Genomic DNA, 18,560 nt, shown 5'->3' on the forward strand with positions numbered 1-18,560 from the left:
TATTCTGTTTCATTGATCTGTGTGTCTGTTATTATGCCAATACCACACTGTTTGATTACTGTAGTTTTGTAGTACATTTTGAAATCAAGTATTGTGATGTCTCCAGCTTTTTTCTTGTTGCTCAATATTGTTTTGGCTATTCATGGTCTTTTGTCATTCCATACAAATTTTGGAACTGTTTGTTCTCTTTCTGTAAAAAATGCTATTGGAATTTTTATAGGGATTGCACTGAATCTGTAGATTGCTTTGAGTAATATTAACAATGTTAATTCTTCCAATCCATGAACATGAACTGTCTTTGCATTTATGTGTGTCTTCTTCCCAGGCATTATATTCTTCTGGATGTAGCTGTAAATGGGGTTGTTAATTTACCTTTCTGCTACTTCCTATTGATTTTTGTATCCTGCAACTATACAGAGTTTATTAATCCTAACATTTTTTTGGTGGAGTCTTTAGGGTTTTCTGTATACGTCATCTCAGAGTTAACAGTTTTACTTCTTCCCCTTCCAATTTGGATGCCTTTTATTTATTTATTTTTTTCTTGCTTAATTGCTCTGGCTAGGACTTCCAGTACTATCTTGAATAAAAATGGTGAGAGTGGGTATTTTTGTCTTGTTTCAGATCTTACAAGTTTTTGGGCTTGTCATATATGGCCTTTATTATGTGGAGGTATAATCCTTCTGTACCCACTTTATTTTTTTTTTTAAGATTTTATTTATTTATTTGACAGAGAGAGAGAGAGCGAGAGCAGGAACACAAGCAGGGGGAGTGGGAGAGGGAGAAGCAGGCTTCCCACCGAACAGGGAGCCTAATGTGGGACTCGATCCCAGGACCCTAGGATCATGACCTGAGTCAAAGGCAGATGCTTAACGACTGAGCCACCCAGGCGCCCCCCTCTGTACCCACTTTATTGAGAGTTTTTATCATACATGAATGTTGAATTTTATCCATGCTTTTTCTACATCTATTGATAGGACTGTGTGATTTTTATCCTTCATTTCATTAATGTGGTGCATTGCATTGACTGATTTGCAGTATGTTGAGCCTTCTTTGCATCCCTGGGATAATTCCCACTTTATCATGGTGTATGATCCTTTTAATGTATTGTTGTTTGAGTTGCTAATATTTTGTTGAGGATTTTTGAATCCACGTTCATCAGAAATATTGGCCTGTAATTTTCTTGTGATGTCCTTGTTTTATTATCAGGGTAATACTGACCTTGTAAAATGGGTTTGGAAGTATTCTCTAATCTTCTATTTTTTGAGTTTGAATGGATTCATCAAAGGATAAATGAGTTTGAAAAGGATTAGTATTCTTTTTTTTTTAAGATTTTATTTATTTATTTATTTATTTGAGAGAGAGAGAGCAAGCGAGTACAAGCAGGGGGAGCAGGCAAGGGAGATGCAGGCTTCCCACTGAGCAGGGAGCCCAATGTGGGGCTTGATCCCAGGACCACAAGACTATGACCTGAGCCAATGGTAGGTGCTTAACCAGCTGAGCCACCCAGATGCCCCAGCATTAATTCTTTTGAATGTTTGGTATTATTCACCAGTGAACCCATTTGGTCCTGGACTTTCGTTTGGTCGGAGGTTTTGAATACTGATTCAGTCTCCTTACAAGTATTCAGTCTCTTCAGATTTTCTATTTCTTCATGGTTCAATCTTGGGATATTATATGTTTCTAGGAATTTATCCCCTCTGGTTGTCAAATTTGTTGATGTATAATTGTTCATAGTAGCCTTTTATGATCGTTTGTATTTCTGTGGTATTGGTTGTAACTATTATCACTTTCAGTCTGTGCATATCATTACATCTAATGTGTCTCACTTTAGGCAGCATATAGATGGGTCTTGTTTGCTTTTACTTTCTGCCATTCTGTCTTTAATTACAGAATGCATTTCATTTACATTTAAAGTAATTATTGATAAGTGTATAGCTATTGACATGTTGTTAATTTTTTCTTGCTCTTTTGTAGTTTCTCTGTTCCTTTTTCTCATGCTCCCCTCTGTGGTTGTGACTTACTTTTGGGTATGCTTAGATTCCTCTCTCTTTATCTTTTACTTATCTACTATATGTTATTACTGATTTTCTCTCATTTCTGATTTTGAGTCCTCTCTTTGTCCTTACTTTGTGACTCTAGCTAAAGGTTTGTCAATTTTGTTTTTGCAAAGAACCAGCTCTTAGTTTCATTTATGTTTTCTAACTTTTTAGTCTGTTTCATTTTTTTCCACTCTAATCTTTGGTATTTCCTTCATTCTACTAACTTTGGGCTTCATTTGTTCTTTTTCTAATTCCTTGAGGTGTTAAGTTAGTTTATTTGAAATTTTTCTTTTTTCTTTATGTAGGCATTTTATCATTATGAATTTCCCTCTTAAAACTGCTTTTGCTGTATCCCATAAGTTTTTGGTGTGTTGTTTTTCATTTTTATATTTGTCTCAAAGCATTTTTTGCTCTTTTGATTTCTTCTTTGACCCATTGATTGTTCAATAGCATATTATTTGATCTCCACACATTTGTGAATTTCTTGGTTTTTCTAATAGTTGGTCTAGTTTCATACAATTATGGTCAGGAAAGATGCTTGAAGAGTGCCTGGGTAGCTCAGTCAGCTGAGCATCTGATTCTTAGTTTTGGCTCAGGTCATGATCTCAGCAGGGAGTCTGCTTGAAGATTCTGTCCCTCTGCCCCTCCCCCTACTTGCTCACTTGCTCACTCACACTCTCTAAAATAATTTTTTTTTTTAAATGCTTGATGATATTATTTCAATCTTCTTAAGTTTATTGGGACTTGTTTTGTGACCTAACATGATGGAAGATGTTCCCTGTACACCTGAGAAGAATGTTTATTCTGTTGCTTTTGGATGAAATATTCTGTATATATCTGTTAAGTCTATCTTATTTAACTTGTCATTTAAAGTCAGTGTTTCCATATTGATTTTCTTTCTGGATGATCTATCCACTGATGAAAGTGGGATACTAAAGTCGCCTATTCTTATTTTATTGCTATTTCTCCATTTTAGGTCTGGTAATATTTGCTTCATGCATTTAGGTGTTGCTGTATTTTGAGTGCATAAATACTTAGGAATATGTCCTCTTGTTGTATTGACCCTTTTATATCATTATGCAATGCCCTTTGTCTCTTACTACAGTCTTTGTTTTAAGGAAACAAAGTTTGTCTAAAGTAAGTATAGCTACTCCAGCTTTCTTTTGGTATCCATTTGCATGGAATATCTTTTTCCATCCCTTTACTTTTATTCTGTGCATGTCCTTACATCTGAAGTGTCTCTCAGGGGTGCCTGGGTGGCTCAGTTGGTTGAACGTCTACCTTCAGCCCAGGTCATAATCCCGGGGTCCTGGGATTGAGCCCCGCATTGGGCTCCTTGCTCAGCAGGAGCCTGCTTCTCCCTCTGCCTCTGCCTGTTGCTTCCCCTGCTTGTTCTCTCTCTCTGTCAAATAAAGTCTTTAAAAAATAACAAAAATAATAAAGTGTCTCTCTTTAGGCAGCATATGGATAGGTCTTGTTTTCTTATCCATTCTGCCACTCATCTTTTCATTAGAGAATGTATCCCATTTATATTTAAATTACTGACAATATATAGTTACTGCCATCTTAAGTGTTTTCTTGCTGTTTTGTAGTTTCTCTTTCTTTTTTTCTTTTCATGCTCTCTTCCTGTGTGGTTTGATGAATTTCTTTAGCAATATGCTTAGATTCCTCTCTTTTATGTATCTACCAAGGGTTTTTGCTCTGTAGTCACCATGTGGCTAACATATAACAACTTACACTAAAAACAGTCTATTTTAAATTATAATAAGTTTGAACAAATTCTAAAGCTCTACATTTTTACTGGGCCCCCTACATTTTATGTTTTTGATACCACATTTTATTTCTTTTTATTTTGTGTTTCTCATGACTAATAATTTATAGTTCTTTTTACTACGTTTGTCTTTTAATCCATCACTTTTACTATATATTTACCTTTACCAGAGAGACTTCTATTTTGTTGTTACTAATTAGCATCCTTTCTTTTCAGCTTAAGAGTAGTCTCTTTAACATTTCTTGTAAGGCTGGTTTAGTTGTGATGAACTCCTTTAGTTTTGCTTGTTTGGAAAACTCCATCTCTCCTTCAATTCTGAATGACAACTTTGTCAAGTAGAGTAATACTGATGGAAATTTCTGTCAGCACCTAAATATATTATGCCACTCTCTTCTGGCCTGCAAAGAAGGTGAATCCAAGCACACAAGCACACACTTCTGCTGAGAAGTCTGTGGTAGTCTAATGGGGGCTCCTCTGTACATAACAAGTTGTTTTCCTCTTGCTGCTTTTAAAATTCTCTCCTTGTCTTTAACTTTTGACACTTTAATTATAATGTTCTTGGTGTGGGCTTTGTTGGATTCCTAGTATTCAGAACTCTTTGGGTTTCCTGGATCTGGGTGTCTGTTTCCTTCCCCATGTTATGGAAATGTTTAGCCACTGTTTCTTCAAATAAGTTTTCTTCCCCTTTCTTTCTTTCTTCTCCTTTTGGAAACCCCAAAATATGAATACTGATTCACTTAATTTTGTCCCATAAGTCCCGTAAGCTATCTTCACATTTTTACATTCTTTTTTCCTTTTGCTATTCTGATTATTTGAGTTCCACTGCCCTGTATTCAAGTTTACTGATCCTTTCTTCTGCTTTATCTAGTCTTGCTATCAAATCCTCTCATGTGTTTTCACTTCAGTTATTGTATTCTTCTGCTCTTTGACTTCTGTTTGGTACATTCTTATATTTTCCATCTCTTTGAGTTCTCACTGGGTTCATCCATTCATCTCCCAAGTTCAGTGAGCATCTTTGTGACCATTATTTTGAACTCTTTATTAGGTAAATCACTCTTATTAAGGATTTTTTTCTGAGGTCTTATCTTGTTTTTAGTTCAGAACATATTTTTCTGTTTCTTCATTTTGCTTGACTCAGTGTTGGTTTCTGTGCATTAGATAAAATGGTCACCTTTCCAAGTCTTGAATAGCAGCCTCATATAGTAGTGAATCTTATTGTTCAACCCTGCCCTAGCTGTTGTCTCTTAAACCTTTCAATTGTCCAAGCATCCTGTTTTATTTTAAACAGCTCCCAGTAGTTGAGGTTGTGCCAAGAGCTATCAGTGTCCCAAAGGGGAGGATCTCAGCACCTAAATGTAGGCTTGTTGTCATCTTTTTAAAGTATGCACATATATACATACAGTCCTATGGAACCACAAACATAAGCCCCACTGACCATCAGAGCTAAGCAATCTGGAAGTGTCTCCTGGGCAGCAGTCCCAAAAATTGGGGCACCATGCAAGTGCATACAGTCCTTCTAAAAGATACCAGCAAGCTGGAGCAAGACAAAGGGAGAGCACAAAGATGGCATCCACTGGCCTCCATTCCATGAAAATAACTCCATAAGCTTCTAGATGTGTGCCAAACCTGAAACCTGCCTTTTGGGCTAAAATTCCAACACAAGCATATAGGTCTCTTTCACAGAAAGCCTGGGGGCTTTCTTGTCTGTGCGGTACCCTGGGTATAGTAGCCTGCCAAAAACTATGTCTCCTACTGTTACCGTCCCATGGGGCCCAGGAACACAAGCCCTCCTGGCCACGAGAGCCAGCTCATCAGTGAGTGTCCTCTGGGTGGCAACTGCACGTACCAAGAAGGGCTCCAGACATAAAAACAGGGGCATCAGATGTGTGTAAAATCTCCCTCCAGGAGATACTGGCACTCTGTAGTGCAGCAAAGAGGGGAAAGTGAAGATGGTATCCACTAGCCTTTGTCCCCATAGAGTACCCCAGCAGGCCCCTAGATGTGTGTTAAATTAGATGCCTGCCCCTAGGCCAAGGCTTTGAGATAAGGAAATGAGTCTCACAGAAAGTCTGGGTGCCCTTTGGCTGCTTCTGCACTGGTTCCTGGGGTGGGTGAATCCAAGCACACAAGCCCTTTAAAAGCCATTTCTCACTTCACTATAGCCTTGTGGGTCTCATGGACACAAGCTCTGTTGGTTTCCAAAGCTAGATGTTTTAGGGAGTCATCTTTTAGTTGCAGGACTTAAAAGTTATGGGGCTCAGTGTGAGATTCAAACCCTTCACTCCTTGGAAGAAGTTCAGGTTTTAAGTTCCCTCCTGATTGCGTGTCACCATGACAGAGGTGGGAGTTATAGTGAGATTGTGTCTCAGCCTGTCCTACCCACATAGATGTGGGGTTTTTCTTGTTTGCCCAGTGTATAAGAGTCAGCTAGTTTTAAGGGTTCTTTTCAGAGGAAATTGCTCCATATATAGTTGTCGATTTGGTGTATCTGTGGGAAGATGTCAGCTCAGGATCTTCTTACATCATCATCTTGAATCAGAGCTCTGAAATTAATATCATGAAGAGGTACCTGCACTCCCATGTTCATTGCAGCATTATTCACAGTAGCAAAGATATGGAATCACCCTAAATGTCCCTCAGTGAATAAATGGATAGAGAAAGTATGTTCTGTGTGTATACACACACACACTGGAATATATAGTGGTATATATATATATGTATACATACATATATATACACACACACAATGGAATATTATTCACCCTTTAAAAAGAAAGAAATCCTGTCATTTGCAATGATGTGCATGAACCTGGAGTACACCATGCTAAGTGAAATAAGGCAAGCACAGAGAGACAAATATTGCATGATCTCACTTATATGTAGAATCTAAAAATAGTCAAACACAAACAGGCATAGAGTAGAATTTTGATTAGCAGGGGCTGAGGGGAGAAGGAAATGGGGAAGTGCTAGTCAAAGGGTACAAAGTTGCAATTAGGATGAAACATACAACATGGTGACTATAGTTAATAATACTGTACTGAATACTGGAAATTTGCTAAGAGAGTAGATTTCAGATCTTCTCATTCCTCTTCCCCCAAAAAATGCTAACTAAGTGAGAAGATGGTATGTTAAGTGGTTTTACTGTCATAATTGTTTCACTATATATTAAATTATCTCATTGTACATCTTAAATACAATTTTTACTTAAAACGTTAAAAAATTATAAAAAAAATTTAGCCACAGTAAAAGTGTAGAGAAACATTAACTGCAATTATGTATCTTATTTAACCCAATATATGTGAAATGTTATTTGAACATGTAATCAATATAAAAATATTGATGTTTTACTTTTTTCATATTAAGTCTTCAAAATCTATTATGTATTTACACTCAAAGATACCTCAAATTGGACTAGTCAGGGTGCCTGGGTGGCTCAGTCGGTTAAGCCTCTGCTTTCGGAAGCTCAGGTCATGATCCCAGGATCCTGGGTTTGAGTCCCACATAGGGCTCCCTGCTCAGTGGGGAATCTGCTTCTCCCTCTTCCTTTGCCCATCCTCCCTGCTCATGCTCTCTTTCTCACTCTGTCTTAAATAAATAAAATCTTTAAAAACAAAATTGGACTAGCCATATGTGGATAGTGGCTACCATATTTGACCATGCAGATGTAAATAACAGGAGTTCCAGAAAAAGAATGGATAAGGGTAAAAAGAGGCAGGGAAGAAATGATAAATTTAAGATTTCCAAGAACTAAGGGATAGTAGTTTCCAAATTGAGTAGGGTCTCAGAAAGCCCAATAAATTAGATAAATTAGACCCAGACCAGGATACTTCATGATATTTTGAAACACCAAGGACCCAGAGAAACATCTATAGGCTTTAAAGGAAAAAAACAAAAAACAAAAAAAAACAGGTTATTACAGTCAAAGGATCAGATATCAGCATGGCTTTAGACTCTTCAAAAACAATGGTTAGATAGGAGACAGTGAATCATTGCCTTTAAAGTTCTGAAGGAAAAGCACCACTAAGGTATCATTCTATAACTATGAACCAAGTTAGAAGGTAGATATGAACCAAGTTAGGAACCAAGATAGGAGGTAGATAAAAGATATTTTCAACTATCGAAGATCTCAAAAAAGTTACCTGCCATGCTCCCTTTTTCAGGAAGCTCCTGAAAGGTGTGTTACACCAAACAAGAAAGTCAACCAAGAATGAGGAAAGTGTGAAATACAAGAAATGGGAGAAAGGTGAAAGGAATCCCTGGGATGAAACTGAGAACCCAACCTAGAGGGCAAGAAGTCCAGGCTAGAGTAGGTTGGAAGGAAGCAAAAAAGACTTCATCAAGAAAATCCAGTTGATAGAACCCTGATGAGACTAATTGTGGATGTAGAAAATTGGCAGATATGGGCGTTAAATAGTAACGTACACAGAAATCTAAGCAAATAAGAGATAAAAGAAAAATAAAAAGTTATATACTCTGAATGTTGAGTAATTTATATTAAGAGGTCCAGAAGGGCATGTACGTAAAGTGGAATGAGAGGTAAAAATGCTAAAACCTCATCTTTCACAGTATGAAATTAATATACAGTTCTTAAAACTGAAATGTAAGGAAGAAGTAATATAGGCATCTTATCTGAAAATATAAAGTTAAAAAAATAATCAGGTGTTAAAGTAGCTGATTTTGGGGAAGGGAAGAAGGGATCTGCCAGTTTTTCTAACAAATTTTGTAAAACTATGTTTCTCTAAGTCTCAAGTATATATATACATACCTAACTTATTTTAAAAGAAACATGGGCGGTAATAAATCTGGGTGGATAAAGGACCTTTACCAGGCCATTGCTAATGAGTATCCTTATCTCCTAGCATTGAATATTGGTTCCGCTGCATGGATGTGGATGGGGATGGTGTACTCTCCATGTATGAGCTAGAATACTTCTATGAAGAACAGTGTGAACGGATGGAAGCCATGGGCATTGAGCCCTTGCCATTCCATGATTTGCTGTGCCAGATGCTTGACCTGGTGAAGCCAGCTACCGATGGTAAGATTGAGTAAAAGGCCATTTGCACTTTTCACCTATGTAACAGAGTGGGGCATTTAATCCTGGATTGTCCTAAATTATTTAACTTCCAGAGTCTTCCATACTGGCTTCCCAAATACAGAAATATTTAGATTTCTCCTTTACTATTAGTGTGGAACCAACAATCGATGGCAAATCCTCTTTAAGAAATTTTTCCATAGGGCGCCTGGGTGGCTCAGTTGGTTAAGCGACTGCCTTCGGCTCAGGTCATGATCCTGGAGTCCCGGGATCGAGTCCCGCATCGGGCTCCCTGCTCGGCAGGGAGTCTGCTTCTCCCTCGGACCCTCCCCCCTCTCATGTGCTCACTCTCTCTCACTCTCTCTCTCTCTAATAAATAAATTTTTAAAAAAATCTTAAAAAAAATAAAAAATAAATTTTTCCATAGAAATCAACAAAAAAAGAAAAAAAAAAAGAAATTTTTCCATAGAGGGGCGCCTGGGTGGCTCAGTTGGTTAAGCATCCAGCTCTTGATTTCAGCTCAGGTTATGATCTCAAGGTCGTGAGAGCGAGCCCTACATGGGGTTCCGTGCTCAGCAGGGAGTCTGCTTGAGATTCTCTCTCCCCTCCCTGTGCCCTGGCCCACTGCACTCTCAAGTAAATAAGTAAATCTTTAAAAAAAAAAAAAAAACTGTCCCTAGAAACAGAAAGTAGATTAGTGATTGCCCAGGGCTTGGAGTAAGGGGAGTTGGGGAAGGTCTGCTTGATGGGTACAGAGTTTCCTTTTGAGGTGAAGAAATGTTATGGAATGCAGTAGTAGTGATGCTTGCACAACATTGTGAAAGTACTAAAAGCCACAAATTATACACTAAAATGGTTAAAATGGTGAATTTTATGTCAGCGTTACCTCAAAAAAATGGGATATTGTATAATAAAATTAACATATACATATACTTTTAAACTTCAGTAAAAAATTTTTTTCATTTGCCAAAGCACTTCTTGAAATTTACTAGATTTTTTTTTACATAGGCAAAATAACGCTACGAGATCTGAAGAGATGCAGAATGGCACATATCTTTTATGACACTTTCTTTAATCTGGAGAAATACTTAGACCATGAACAGAGAGATCCCTTTGCAGTCCAGAAGGTACTGGTTTTAACTTCTACTTGAGGGCTGTATCAGGGGTTGTGTGCTACAGATAAAAATGATCTCTGCCTATAGGAAGCTTGGTTTAAAGAGGTAACATTTAAAACATTTCATCAGATACTGAAAAGAGAAAAATGGACCTAGAGCACATCTCTCCCCACAACTAATCTTCAAGTTTAGGTAACCTCCATCTGCCTATCATTGAGTGAACTGTATGGCCTGTGTACTTACATATATATTAGAAACTAGTTACAAAAGTTTAAAAAAAAAATGTCCTGCCATATTTTAAAACAATGTATCAATAGGCATATCTGTATTAGAAAGCATATTGGGGTTAACTATACCATTCATTTCCAGGATGACATGGTAAACAGCTTTCCCCATCATAATGAAAACTACACATTCTCCATGATAGACAACCCTCAGATAATACACATTTTTTCAAGTGTTAATGATTGTTGTGCATGACTATCACTGTGAAGTCATTCTATACCTGAATAGAGATGAGCACCCTTCCCCATACACAAAAATCTGTGGACCCTCAAAAAACCCTGAACATCATATGGTCTATGTCCAAAAAGGGGGGGGGGGGGGCAGAATATCAACACTTCCCTTCTATTCCTTATAAAGTAAAAATTATGTTGATAGAAAAGGACTATTTCCATTGGTCCTACAGGAGTATAATTGCAGGAAATTTGCACAGTCTTTCCTTTTTCTTCCACATGTTGACCTAAATAGTAGTAACAATACAAATATCACCTTCTAAAAACAAATACTCTGCACCTGATCTTGGAGCATATCACGCACATTATCACTAGCTTAAAGTCAGAATTATGTTTTACTGACTCAAAGGTGCCCATTATTTTATATACTTTTAAACAAGCAAACAAAAAAATTGCCATTATAAATCTAAGATGTGTGTCAGTTTCAAAGATGTTATAAGGATGTGGTAGGAGTTCTTAAAATGGATTAAATATCATAACACATTGTATGGTCAATATTTAGGTATTTGCATTCTTCTAGGCATAATTAACCTTACATCTGAGGGCAGTGCTAACTCATTTTAATCATGGAAAAACTATTTTACCTGGAATATATAATCCAAGATCCTGTCCATATTGTAGAAGAAAAAGAAAATGTATAGCCTTTTCCCCTTTCATTTCTTCTATTTGTGTTATAAATTTTACTTTATAAGAGGTGACAGTATATCAAGATTTATTCTGATCTGCAAAGAACATTTTTAGTCAGAAAGTGCCCAATAAATTCCAGACACTATGTTAAAGAGACATATGGTCAAATAAAGAAAAAAAGAACAAAAAGTAGCAATCAAGCAATTTGGGGAAGAAGGGCTGTTTCCAGGAAGATAGCACAGATGACATGGTATCTGAGCTGGCTTTTACAGGAGCAATAAAAATGTGCCAGAGGAAGGGATGGTATATTTCAGGTACGCATATGCAAAAACCACAAGTCACTCCAGATAGCTGCTACGCAGAGTGCCAGGGAGAAGGGCCTGGGGAAAGTTCTCTGATTATAAGGCAAAAGAATCTAGACCTCAAGAATTAGCTGCCCAGGGGTTCACTATAATTTTGTGATTGGAGGCACAGAAATCACTTTAGGAGTGTTACTTTAGCACCTCTTTTTACATGTGAAGATGAAACATTTTTGGGTAGGTCATCACAAATGTTGTATATAACTAAAGAAAACCTATCTCCAATTCTTTGTCTTTGATTATTTTTGTTTCCTGTCCTCTTTGCAATCAGGATGTTGAGAATGAGGGGCCTGAGCCTTCTGACTGGGACAGGTTTGCAGCTGAGGAATATGAGACTCTTGTTGCAGAGGAATCTGCCCAAGCACAGTTCCAGGAAGGGTGAGTGAGTCTCCCTGGGTCTTGTAAAACTTTTTTTAACAGGGGTAACTGTATCAGGAATATTAAAACCACCCTAAAAAATCAAACTAGTAATCCTTATTTTTGAATATCATAAAAATGAGTGATTATAACCAACTTTAGTTGAAAGAATTTTTCCCAGCAGTCTTCTCTTCCCTTCACTAATTTCCTGAAAACTCTTCCATGTCCCATTTCCTTTCATGGAGTTGTACTTTTCAGTGGAAGCTAAGATCATTGTGGAGTCATACTATAAGCCCTGTAAATACAGGATGAGGCTAAAAGAACTGAAGCTTTTTCAAATAATAAAGATGATCATGTTTAAAACAAATCTTTACCATATATGGTTTTGTGCATTCAACACTGAACAAGAAGTTACTTCTACATGGAATTTATAATAGGGTATAATTCCATAAAGGGACCATGGTAAGAAATTATCTAAGACTTTCACTGCTTAGAACATTTCAGCAACTTTATAATTTGTTGGCTTTTTCCATCATCTTCTCAGAATTCCTTTAGCAGTTCCTCTAAGGCTCTTAATTAATCATTATCAATGTAATACATTTTTTGAGTAGGTAATACATTTGTATGTTTTAATATTCAAAGAAACAAAAGGATAAATAGTAAAGTTTCTTGCTGCCCAGTTTTCCTTCCCAGAAGCAAATCACTGTGGTCATTTTCTTATGTACCCTTCCAAAGACTCTCCTCTCTATCCCACTCTATCTCATATATATGTATATATACACACACGTACATATATATGCATACACACACACACACACATACATACATACATACATACATGCAAATACAGAGGCGCCTGGATGGCTCAGTCAGTTAAGCATTCAACTCTTGATCTCAGTTCAGGTGTCAATCTCAGGGTCATGAGTTCAAGCCCCGCATTGGGCTCCATGCTGGGCATGGAGCCTACCTTAAAAAAATAATAATACACATATACATTCTTATATTTCTTTTTTCCTTACACATACGTAACATATTACATTCGTTGTTAGGTACCTAGCTTTTTCTTTTAAACTTTTAAACAAGCAAACAGGATGAATGAGTTCTGGCGATCTGCTGTACAACATTGTACCTATAGTTAAAAATGTGGTATTATGCATTTTAAAATTTTAAGAGGATAAAGCTCATGTTAAGTCTTCCTACAAAATACACACACACAAGAATACAAGGAAATTTTTGGAGGTGATGGGTATGTTTAGTACCTTGGTTGTGGTATCAAAGATGTATGCATATGTCCAAACTGATCAAGATGTATTCATTAAATGCATACAATTTTTTGTGTAACAATTAAACCTAAATAAAAACAATAACAAAGATTGGGAAAACAGTATCAAACCAAAAACACTTGTATTTTATGATTACTAAGGTATAAATGAGGCTTCACAAATATTTTGGGGCCTTGAGTGCATGAAGAAAAGTTTAAAAACCAATAAACTGGAGATTATTCCATACATGTATCTAATGAATGTTCTACATTTTTACAGCTGCACAATATTCTATTGTATAGTAACACCATTATTAGAATAGTTATGCCACTATTAGAAATATAACGTTCTAGTGAATAATCTTATATACATGTCATTTTATACATATATAGGACAAATTTCCAGAAGTATAGCAAACAGCATACTTGCAAAAACATAGGATTTTAGAGAAACCCACAAGAAATAATGCAGACACCCAGAACTAGAAACAGTTGGGAGCCATTTCCACCCCTAGGCCTAAAAGGACAAGGAGATAACCATCATGAGAACCCAAAGAGAGTAAGTACATGGAGAGAGTCAGCTAACAGGACTTGTAACCTTCAGTAATGTAATTTAGTCGAACTATGGCATATCAGCTAAGAGCTGTTTTAGGCTCTTAGAATAAATACCCAATTTCACTTTCCTCATATCCCTTAGTATCTTGCTGGCACTTCCATTGACTTCCAATAAGAAACCAGAAGGTAAGACAACTAATTGATGTGGTCCATTTGGATCAGCCTCCTGGGGCACAGAGCTAGGCAGAGAGTAGATCTAGAAGGATAAACATCAAATAAAATATCCAGCTCAGTACATAATGTCAAATAGCCCTCTACAGAGATTATACATTTCACACCCATAACATTAAGTCTTCAATATCTTTTTGGAGAGTACTGAAGAGCCATCGCCAAACCACTTTCTTTAAAGATTTCCTTAATATGCTTAGCCACAAAACTGGGGTCGAATTTTTATGTCATTGACCCTGAAACCCATAAAAATCATTCATCATTCATTGATTAAGTCTCACTGAATCAGAAGAGAAGACAGGCAAGTGGATTCACAAGCATGATCTAAAATTTTTTTGGCATTGAGCTTCCATAGTAGGACTTAGACTAAATTTACTTACGAAGCAGCTCTTACTGTTAAGAGCATGGTGTGGATGCTTAGAATAAATAGATTGGCTCCAATTTTTCACTAATAGGAAGATTAATAAAATTATCCTACATATATATAGTGCAATTCCATGTAAACATTAAAAATCATTTTGTGGATATATTATTTCTTGACTATCATAAAGAAAAAGTGGAGATGTGGAGAAAAGCCTTAAAAGATCAAGAAAGATGGAATAACAAAGAACAAAATAAATAAGAAAGCAAATTAGGTATATGTAAGGAAAACAACAGGGATCTAACTTATATGTATTAGAGGAATGTAGAGAAAAGGAAGAAATATATGTAAAACATCCTAGAAGTAATAACTAAAAATGGGAGGTAAAGAGGAGAAAGAAAATTTGTGTGTAAATTTCACTGGCAAAGCCTCCGTAGATATCCTTTAAAGCTGTAAGTCAAGTTGAGGGTTTAGGAATACTAATTAACACTTGAAAAACCAAAGCCAGACTCTTAAGTGTTCTAATTCAATCAGAAAACATATACACACAAAAGAAAAACACAGACCACAAAGCATAAAGACAGAACTAAAGCAAGTATTTTTAGATCAGTGAATGTAAAAGGAATAAACTCACTTATTAAAAGAAAAGGATTCCGGGTGCCTGGGTGGCTCAGTCGGTTGAGCGACTGCCTTCGGCTCGGGTCATGATCCCAGGGTCCTGGGATCGAGTCCCACGTTGGGCTCCCTGCTCTGCGGGGAGCCTGCTTCTCCCTCTCCCACTCCCCCTGCTTGTGTTCCCTCTCTCGCTGTGTCTCTCTCTGTCAAATAAATAAATAAAATCTTTAAAAAAAAATAAAAGAAAAGGATTCCATTTTGGAATGACAACAAAGGTTGAATTAAAAAAGAATGAACACTCAAAAAAAGCTATGCATCTGATAGCAGATTTTTGAAACAAAAACTCCAAAAAGAAAAGAAATTAGAGCCTATTATTTGCAGCCATAGTAAAATATTTCCTGAAAATAGATAAAATACCTTTGTGGGTTTTGTCATAGACCATGTACAAAATACCTATTAGACTACAAACAAAACTACAGTGGACTTCTAAATAGTAACTACAATTCAGACCAGCTTCTCATTTAAGGAGGTAGTCTGAAAGCATACTGTAGTTTCAGTCTCTCACGCCATTTAAAAATAAGAAATACAGAGTACCACTTAGGAAGAGAAATTTTCAGTGGACCGAAAGAAGGAAAACAGATGGGATCAGTTTGAAGAGGGAACCAGAGCTTAGGTTCTATGCAGGAGGATGGAGAAGATAATTGCTACAAATAAAGGAAGCAGCACTGAAGGGGGATCCGTACCTGAGTTTGACTGAAACCAAGAGCAAGAGGGAGATCAGAAGCAGTAGCCAGGTAGGTCAAACCTTTATATATCTCATCCTACCCCTAAAGGAAAGACAAAAAGCAAGAGTGTGGGATCTTGGAGCAGAGAGAAAGAAAGCAAGACCACCGAAATAACCACACCAGCAGCATGGCCCATCCATCTCTTCATTCTCATTGAAAATAGTAGTAACCTCACATTGCCCTTTCCTAAGCAGCCAATGCAAACAGAGGCAGAAGTCTGTTTCCAACTACACAGAAAAGTGGATAAATATCAAGCAGTTGCAAATATCAGTAAAATACTCAACAAATGGAAGAACTTCCAACCCTTGGAAGGAGACTACAGCAATCACAAGACCTCAAGTTGAGTATATTTACCATTTTTATAGAGGTAAGAGAATACTGCACTCCTGAAACGAGACCGACCAGTTTCTTGGAAATTAAAAGAAAAAATTTTAAATGAAAACACAATCACTGGGCTGAATAATAAAAGGCACAGCTAAAAAGGTTTTGATTTGGGATATTGATTATGATACTGGGGTAAGAAATCCTTGCAGAAACCAGTAGAAATAATAGCCAGATAATTCCCAGAATTCTGTTTAAAAATATAAATATACACAGGAATCAGCAAATTTTTCTGGCCAGATAGTGAATATTTTAGGTTTTACACTTCTGTCACAACTGTTTAGCTCTGGCATTGTGGTATGACAGTAGCCATAGAGAATATGTAAGCAAATGAATGTGGCTGTTTTCCAATAAAATTTTACTAATGCACCCTGATAATAAACTTCCTATCATTTGCACATGTCATGAAATATTCTTTTGATTTTTTTTTTCAAATTTAAAAAAGCAAAACCATTCTTAGTTCACTGGGCTGTCCCAAAAAAAGGTGGAGAGAGAGATTTGTCCCACAGACTGTAGTTTGCCAATCCTGTACTAGAGTGAAATTTCAGAACTTTTATAAAAGATATAAGGAAGAACTGAAAATCTACCAGAGACAAAAAACAGATTATCCACAAAGTGAATGGAAAAAGAAATGGACCAATATCGTTCAAATACTGCAAAAAAATAACTTTGAATCTAGAATTCTATCCCTATTTATATGTGAAGGCCCAATAAATTCATTTTCAGACATCCAAAGATGCAAAAAGTTTACCATCCACAGACTATGTCTAAAAGAAATATTAAGCGATATTCTTCAGCAAGAAGGTAAATGGATTCTAGAGGAAACAGGGATGCAAGAAGTAATCATGAGCAACAATAGTAAAGTTTATTCTTAGAAATAAATAAATATTGATCACATTTATACTGTTAAGAGTAAAAGGAGGTCAGGGTAATATACTATGAATCTTTATTAGAGTGGAGAATATGATACTGGTAAATTTATATTTCTCTAACAATGACTAGAGTTAAAGTATGTGTGTTAAAAATATAAGGTCAATCGCTAAGAGAATAAAAGTGAAATGGAAAATTTTCTAATCAATTTTTAGAAAAAGACAAGTGGGAAAAAAATTAGTAAAGAAAACTCAATCTACTAAAAGATATATGTGTTAATCAGCATTCTTTTGGTGGGCAAGTGACCTAACCTCGACTCAAAATTGCCATAAACAAACAAAAAAAGGAAATATTGGCTTACAGAACTGTAAAGTCCAGGGGTAGTACTGACTTTAGAGACTCGGGCTTTATCTCTTTCATCTCTTTCATAATGCTTTCATCTTTTCACTCTTAGCAAGTTTTTCATATGCGGCAGCAAGATGATCACCTGATAGCTTCAAGTTCAAATAAAAGAGAAAATCCCTTTCCCCTATGTCCCAACGAAAGCCTAGGATTTGTGTCTCTTTGACTCTAATTGGCTTAGTTTGGGTCCAATCCCTGAACCAATTCCTGAAGGAGTGAGGCCTAGAACTAAGCTTGTACATGATTCCAGGTCCATCCAAACCATGTGTTTTCCCAAGGGAAATTAGAGAATATGGCCTTAAAAAAGGGGACTGCTGTGCCAATAAAGGAACAGATGTCCACTACAGTAAGAAAGAAGAGACACAAAGACAGTACAAAATAAATGGCCAGAATAAGTCCAAATATAGTATCAATCACAAAATTCACATTGGATTAAAAATTGAACTGTATACTATTATTTCAATTCATCCCTAACACAGAGGTAAGAGTCAAATGAATAGTAACAGGGGTATATCAGATATGGTAACATTAATGAGACAAGTAGAATTCAAAGCTTTAAAAGAGACTTTTCAGTATTTCAACAGTTGGCCATGAAAATAAGTTATGAACTTTATGCAGTATATAAATCTGATAGAAATACAAGGAAAAATTGGCATCCGCAGCCATGTAAAAACCAACAAATCAAATAGGCCAAAAAAATATATAGAATTAGTAGGCTTTCATAGAGGTACTCAAAAGTATACCTGGTACCCAACAAATACACATGGAATCATCACAGAAGTGCCTATTAATTAAGGCATGAAGGAAATTGCAACAACTTAAAAATGTAAACTGAAATTAACAACTAAAAACTAAAATGCACATATCTAGAAAGTTAAAAATAAAGCTAAAAAAATATTCTTAATATATTTCAAAGTAAGTGTTAAAGCAGAAGTCAAAATACAAAATACAAATTATAATCTTTCTAGAACTATGCATTATATTTATTAAAACCTATGGGATCTGGACAAGGGGAAATTCTAAAGACTAAAATTCTTAAGACTAAAATAAATTGACTAGGCTATCCTCTCAAAATGCATGAAAAAGGATGACAAAATAGACCCAAGTACATAGAAAGAAGAATTAAACCATTTTATTTAAACAAAAATAGATCTATTAATTTATAAACACACATACACACACACACAAAAAAACCATTCTATGTGCCAAGCACTGTTCTAAATATTTTAATTCACTGGGTGCTCACAAAAACCCTTTTTCATAGATGCTGTTATCACCATTTTACAG

The 18,560-nt window shown here is 36.2% G+C and overlaps 1 protein-coding gene across 6 annotated transcripts in view; it reads left to right on the forward strand.

The window, feature by feature from the left end:
* The window catches only part of PPP2R3A (protein phosphatase 2 regulatory subunit B''alpha), a 214,723-nt gene that overhangs the window by 177,784 nt on the left and 18,379 nt on the right, over positions 1 to 18,560 (forward strand). For all 6 annotated transcript variants that reach the window (XM_034995190.1, XM_034995200.1, XM_034995176.1 and 3 more), the window contains 3 exons: positions 8,670 to 8,845; positions 9,851 to 9,969; positions 11,730 to 11,836. In XM_034995190.1, the coding sequence (XP_034851081.1) occupies positions 8,670 to 8,845; positions 9,851 to 9,969; positions 11,730 to 11,836 (402 nt within the window). The remainder of the gene's footprint in view (positions 1 to 8,669; positions 8,846 to 9,850; positions 9,970 to 11,729; positions 11,837 to 18,560) is intronic.

The sequence above is a fragment of the Mirounga leonina genome, unplaced genomic scaffold (genome assembly GCF_011800145.1).
Source record: "Mirounga leonina isolate KUSES-001 unplaced genomic scaffold, KU_Mleo_1.0 Mir_115, whole genome shotgun sequence".
Classification (NCBI taxonomy): Eukaryota; Metazoa; Chordata; class Mammalia; order Carnivora; family Phocidae; genus Mirounga; species Mirounga leonina.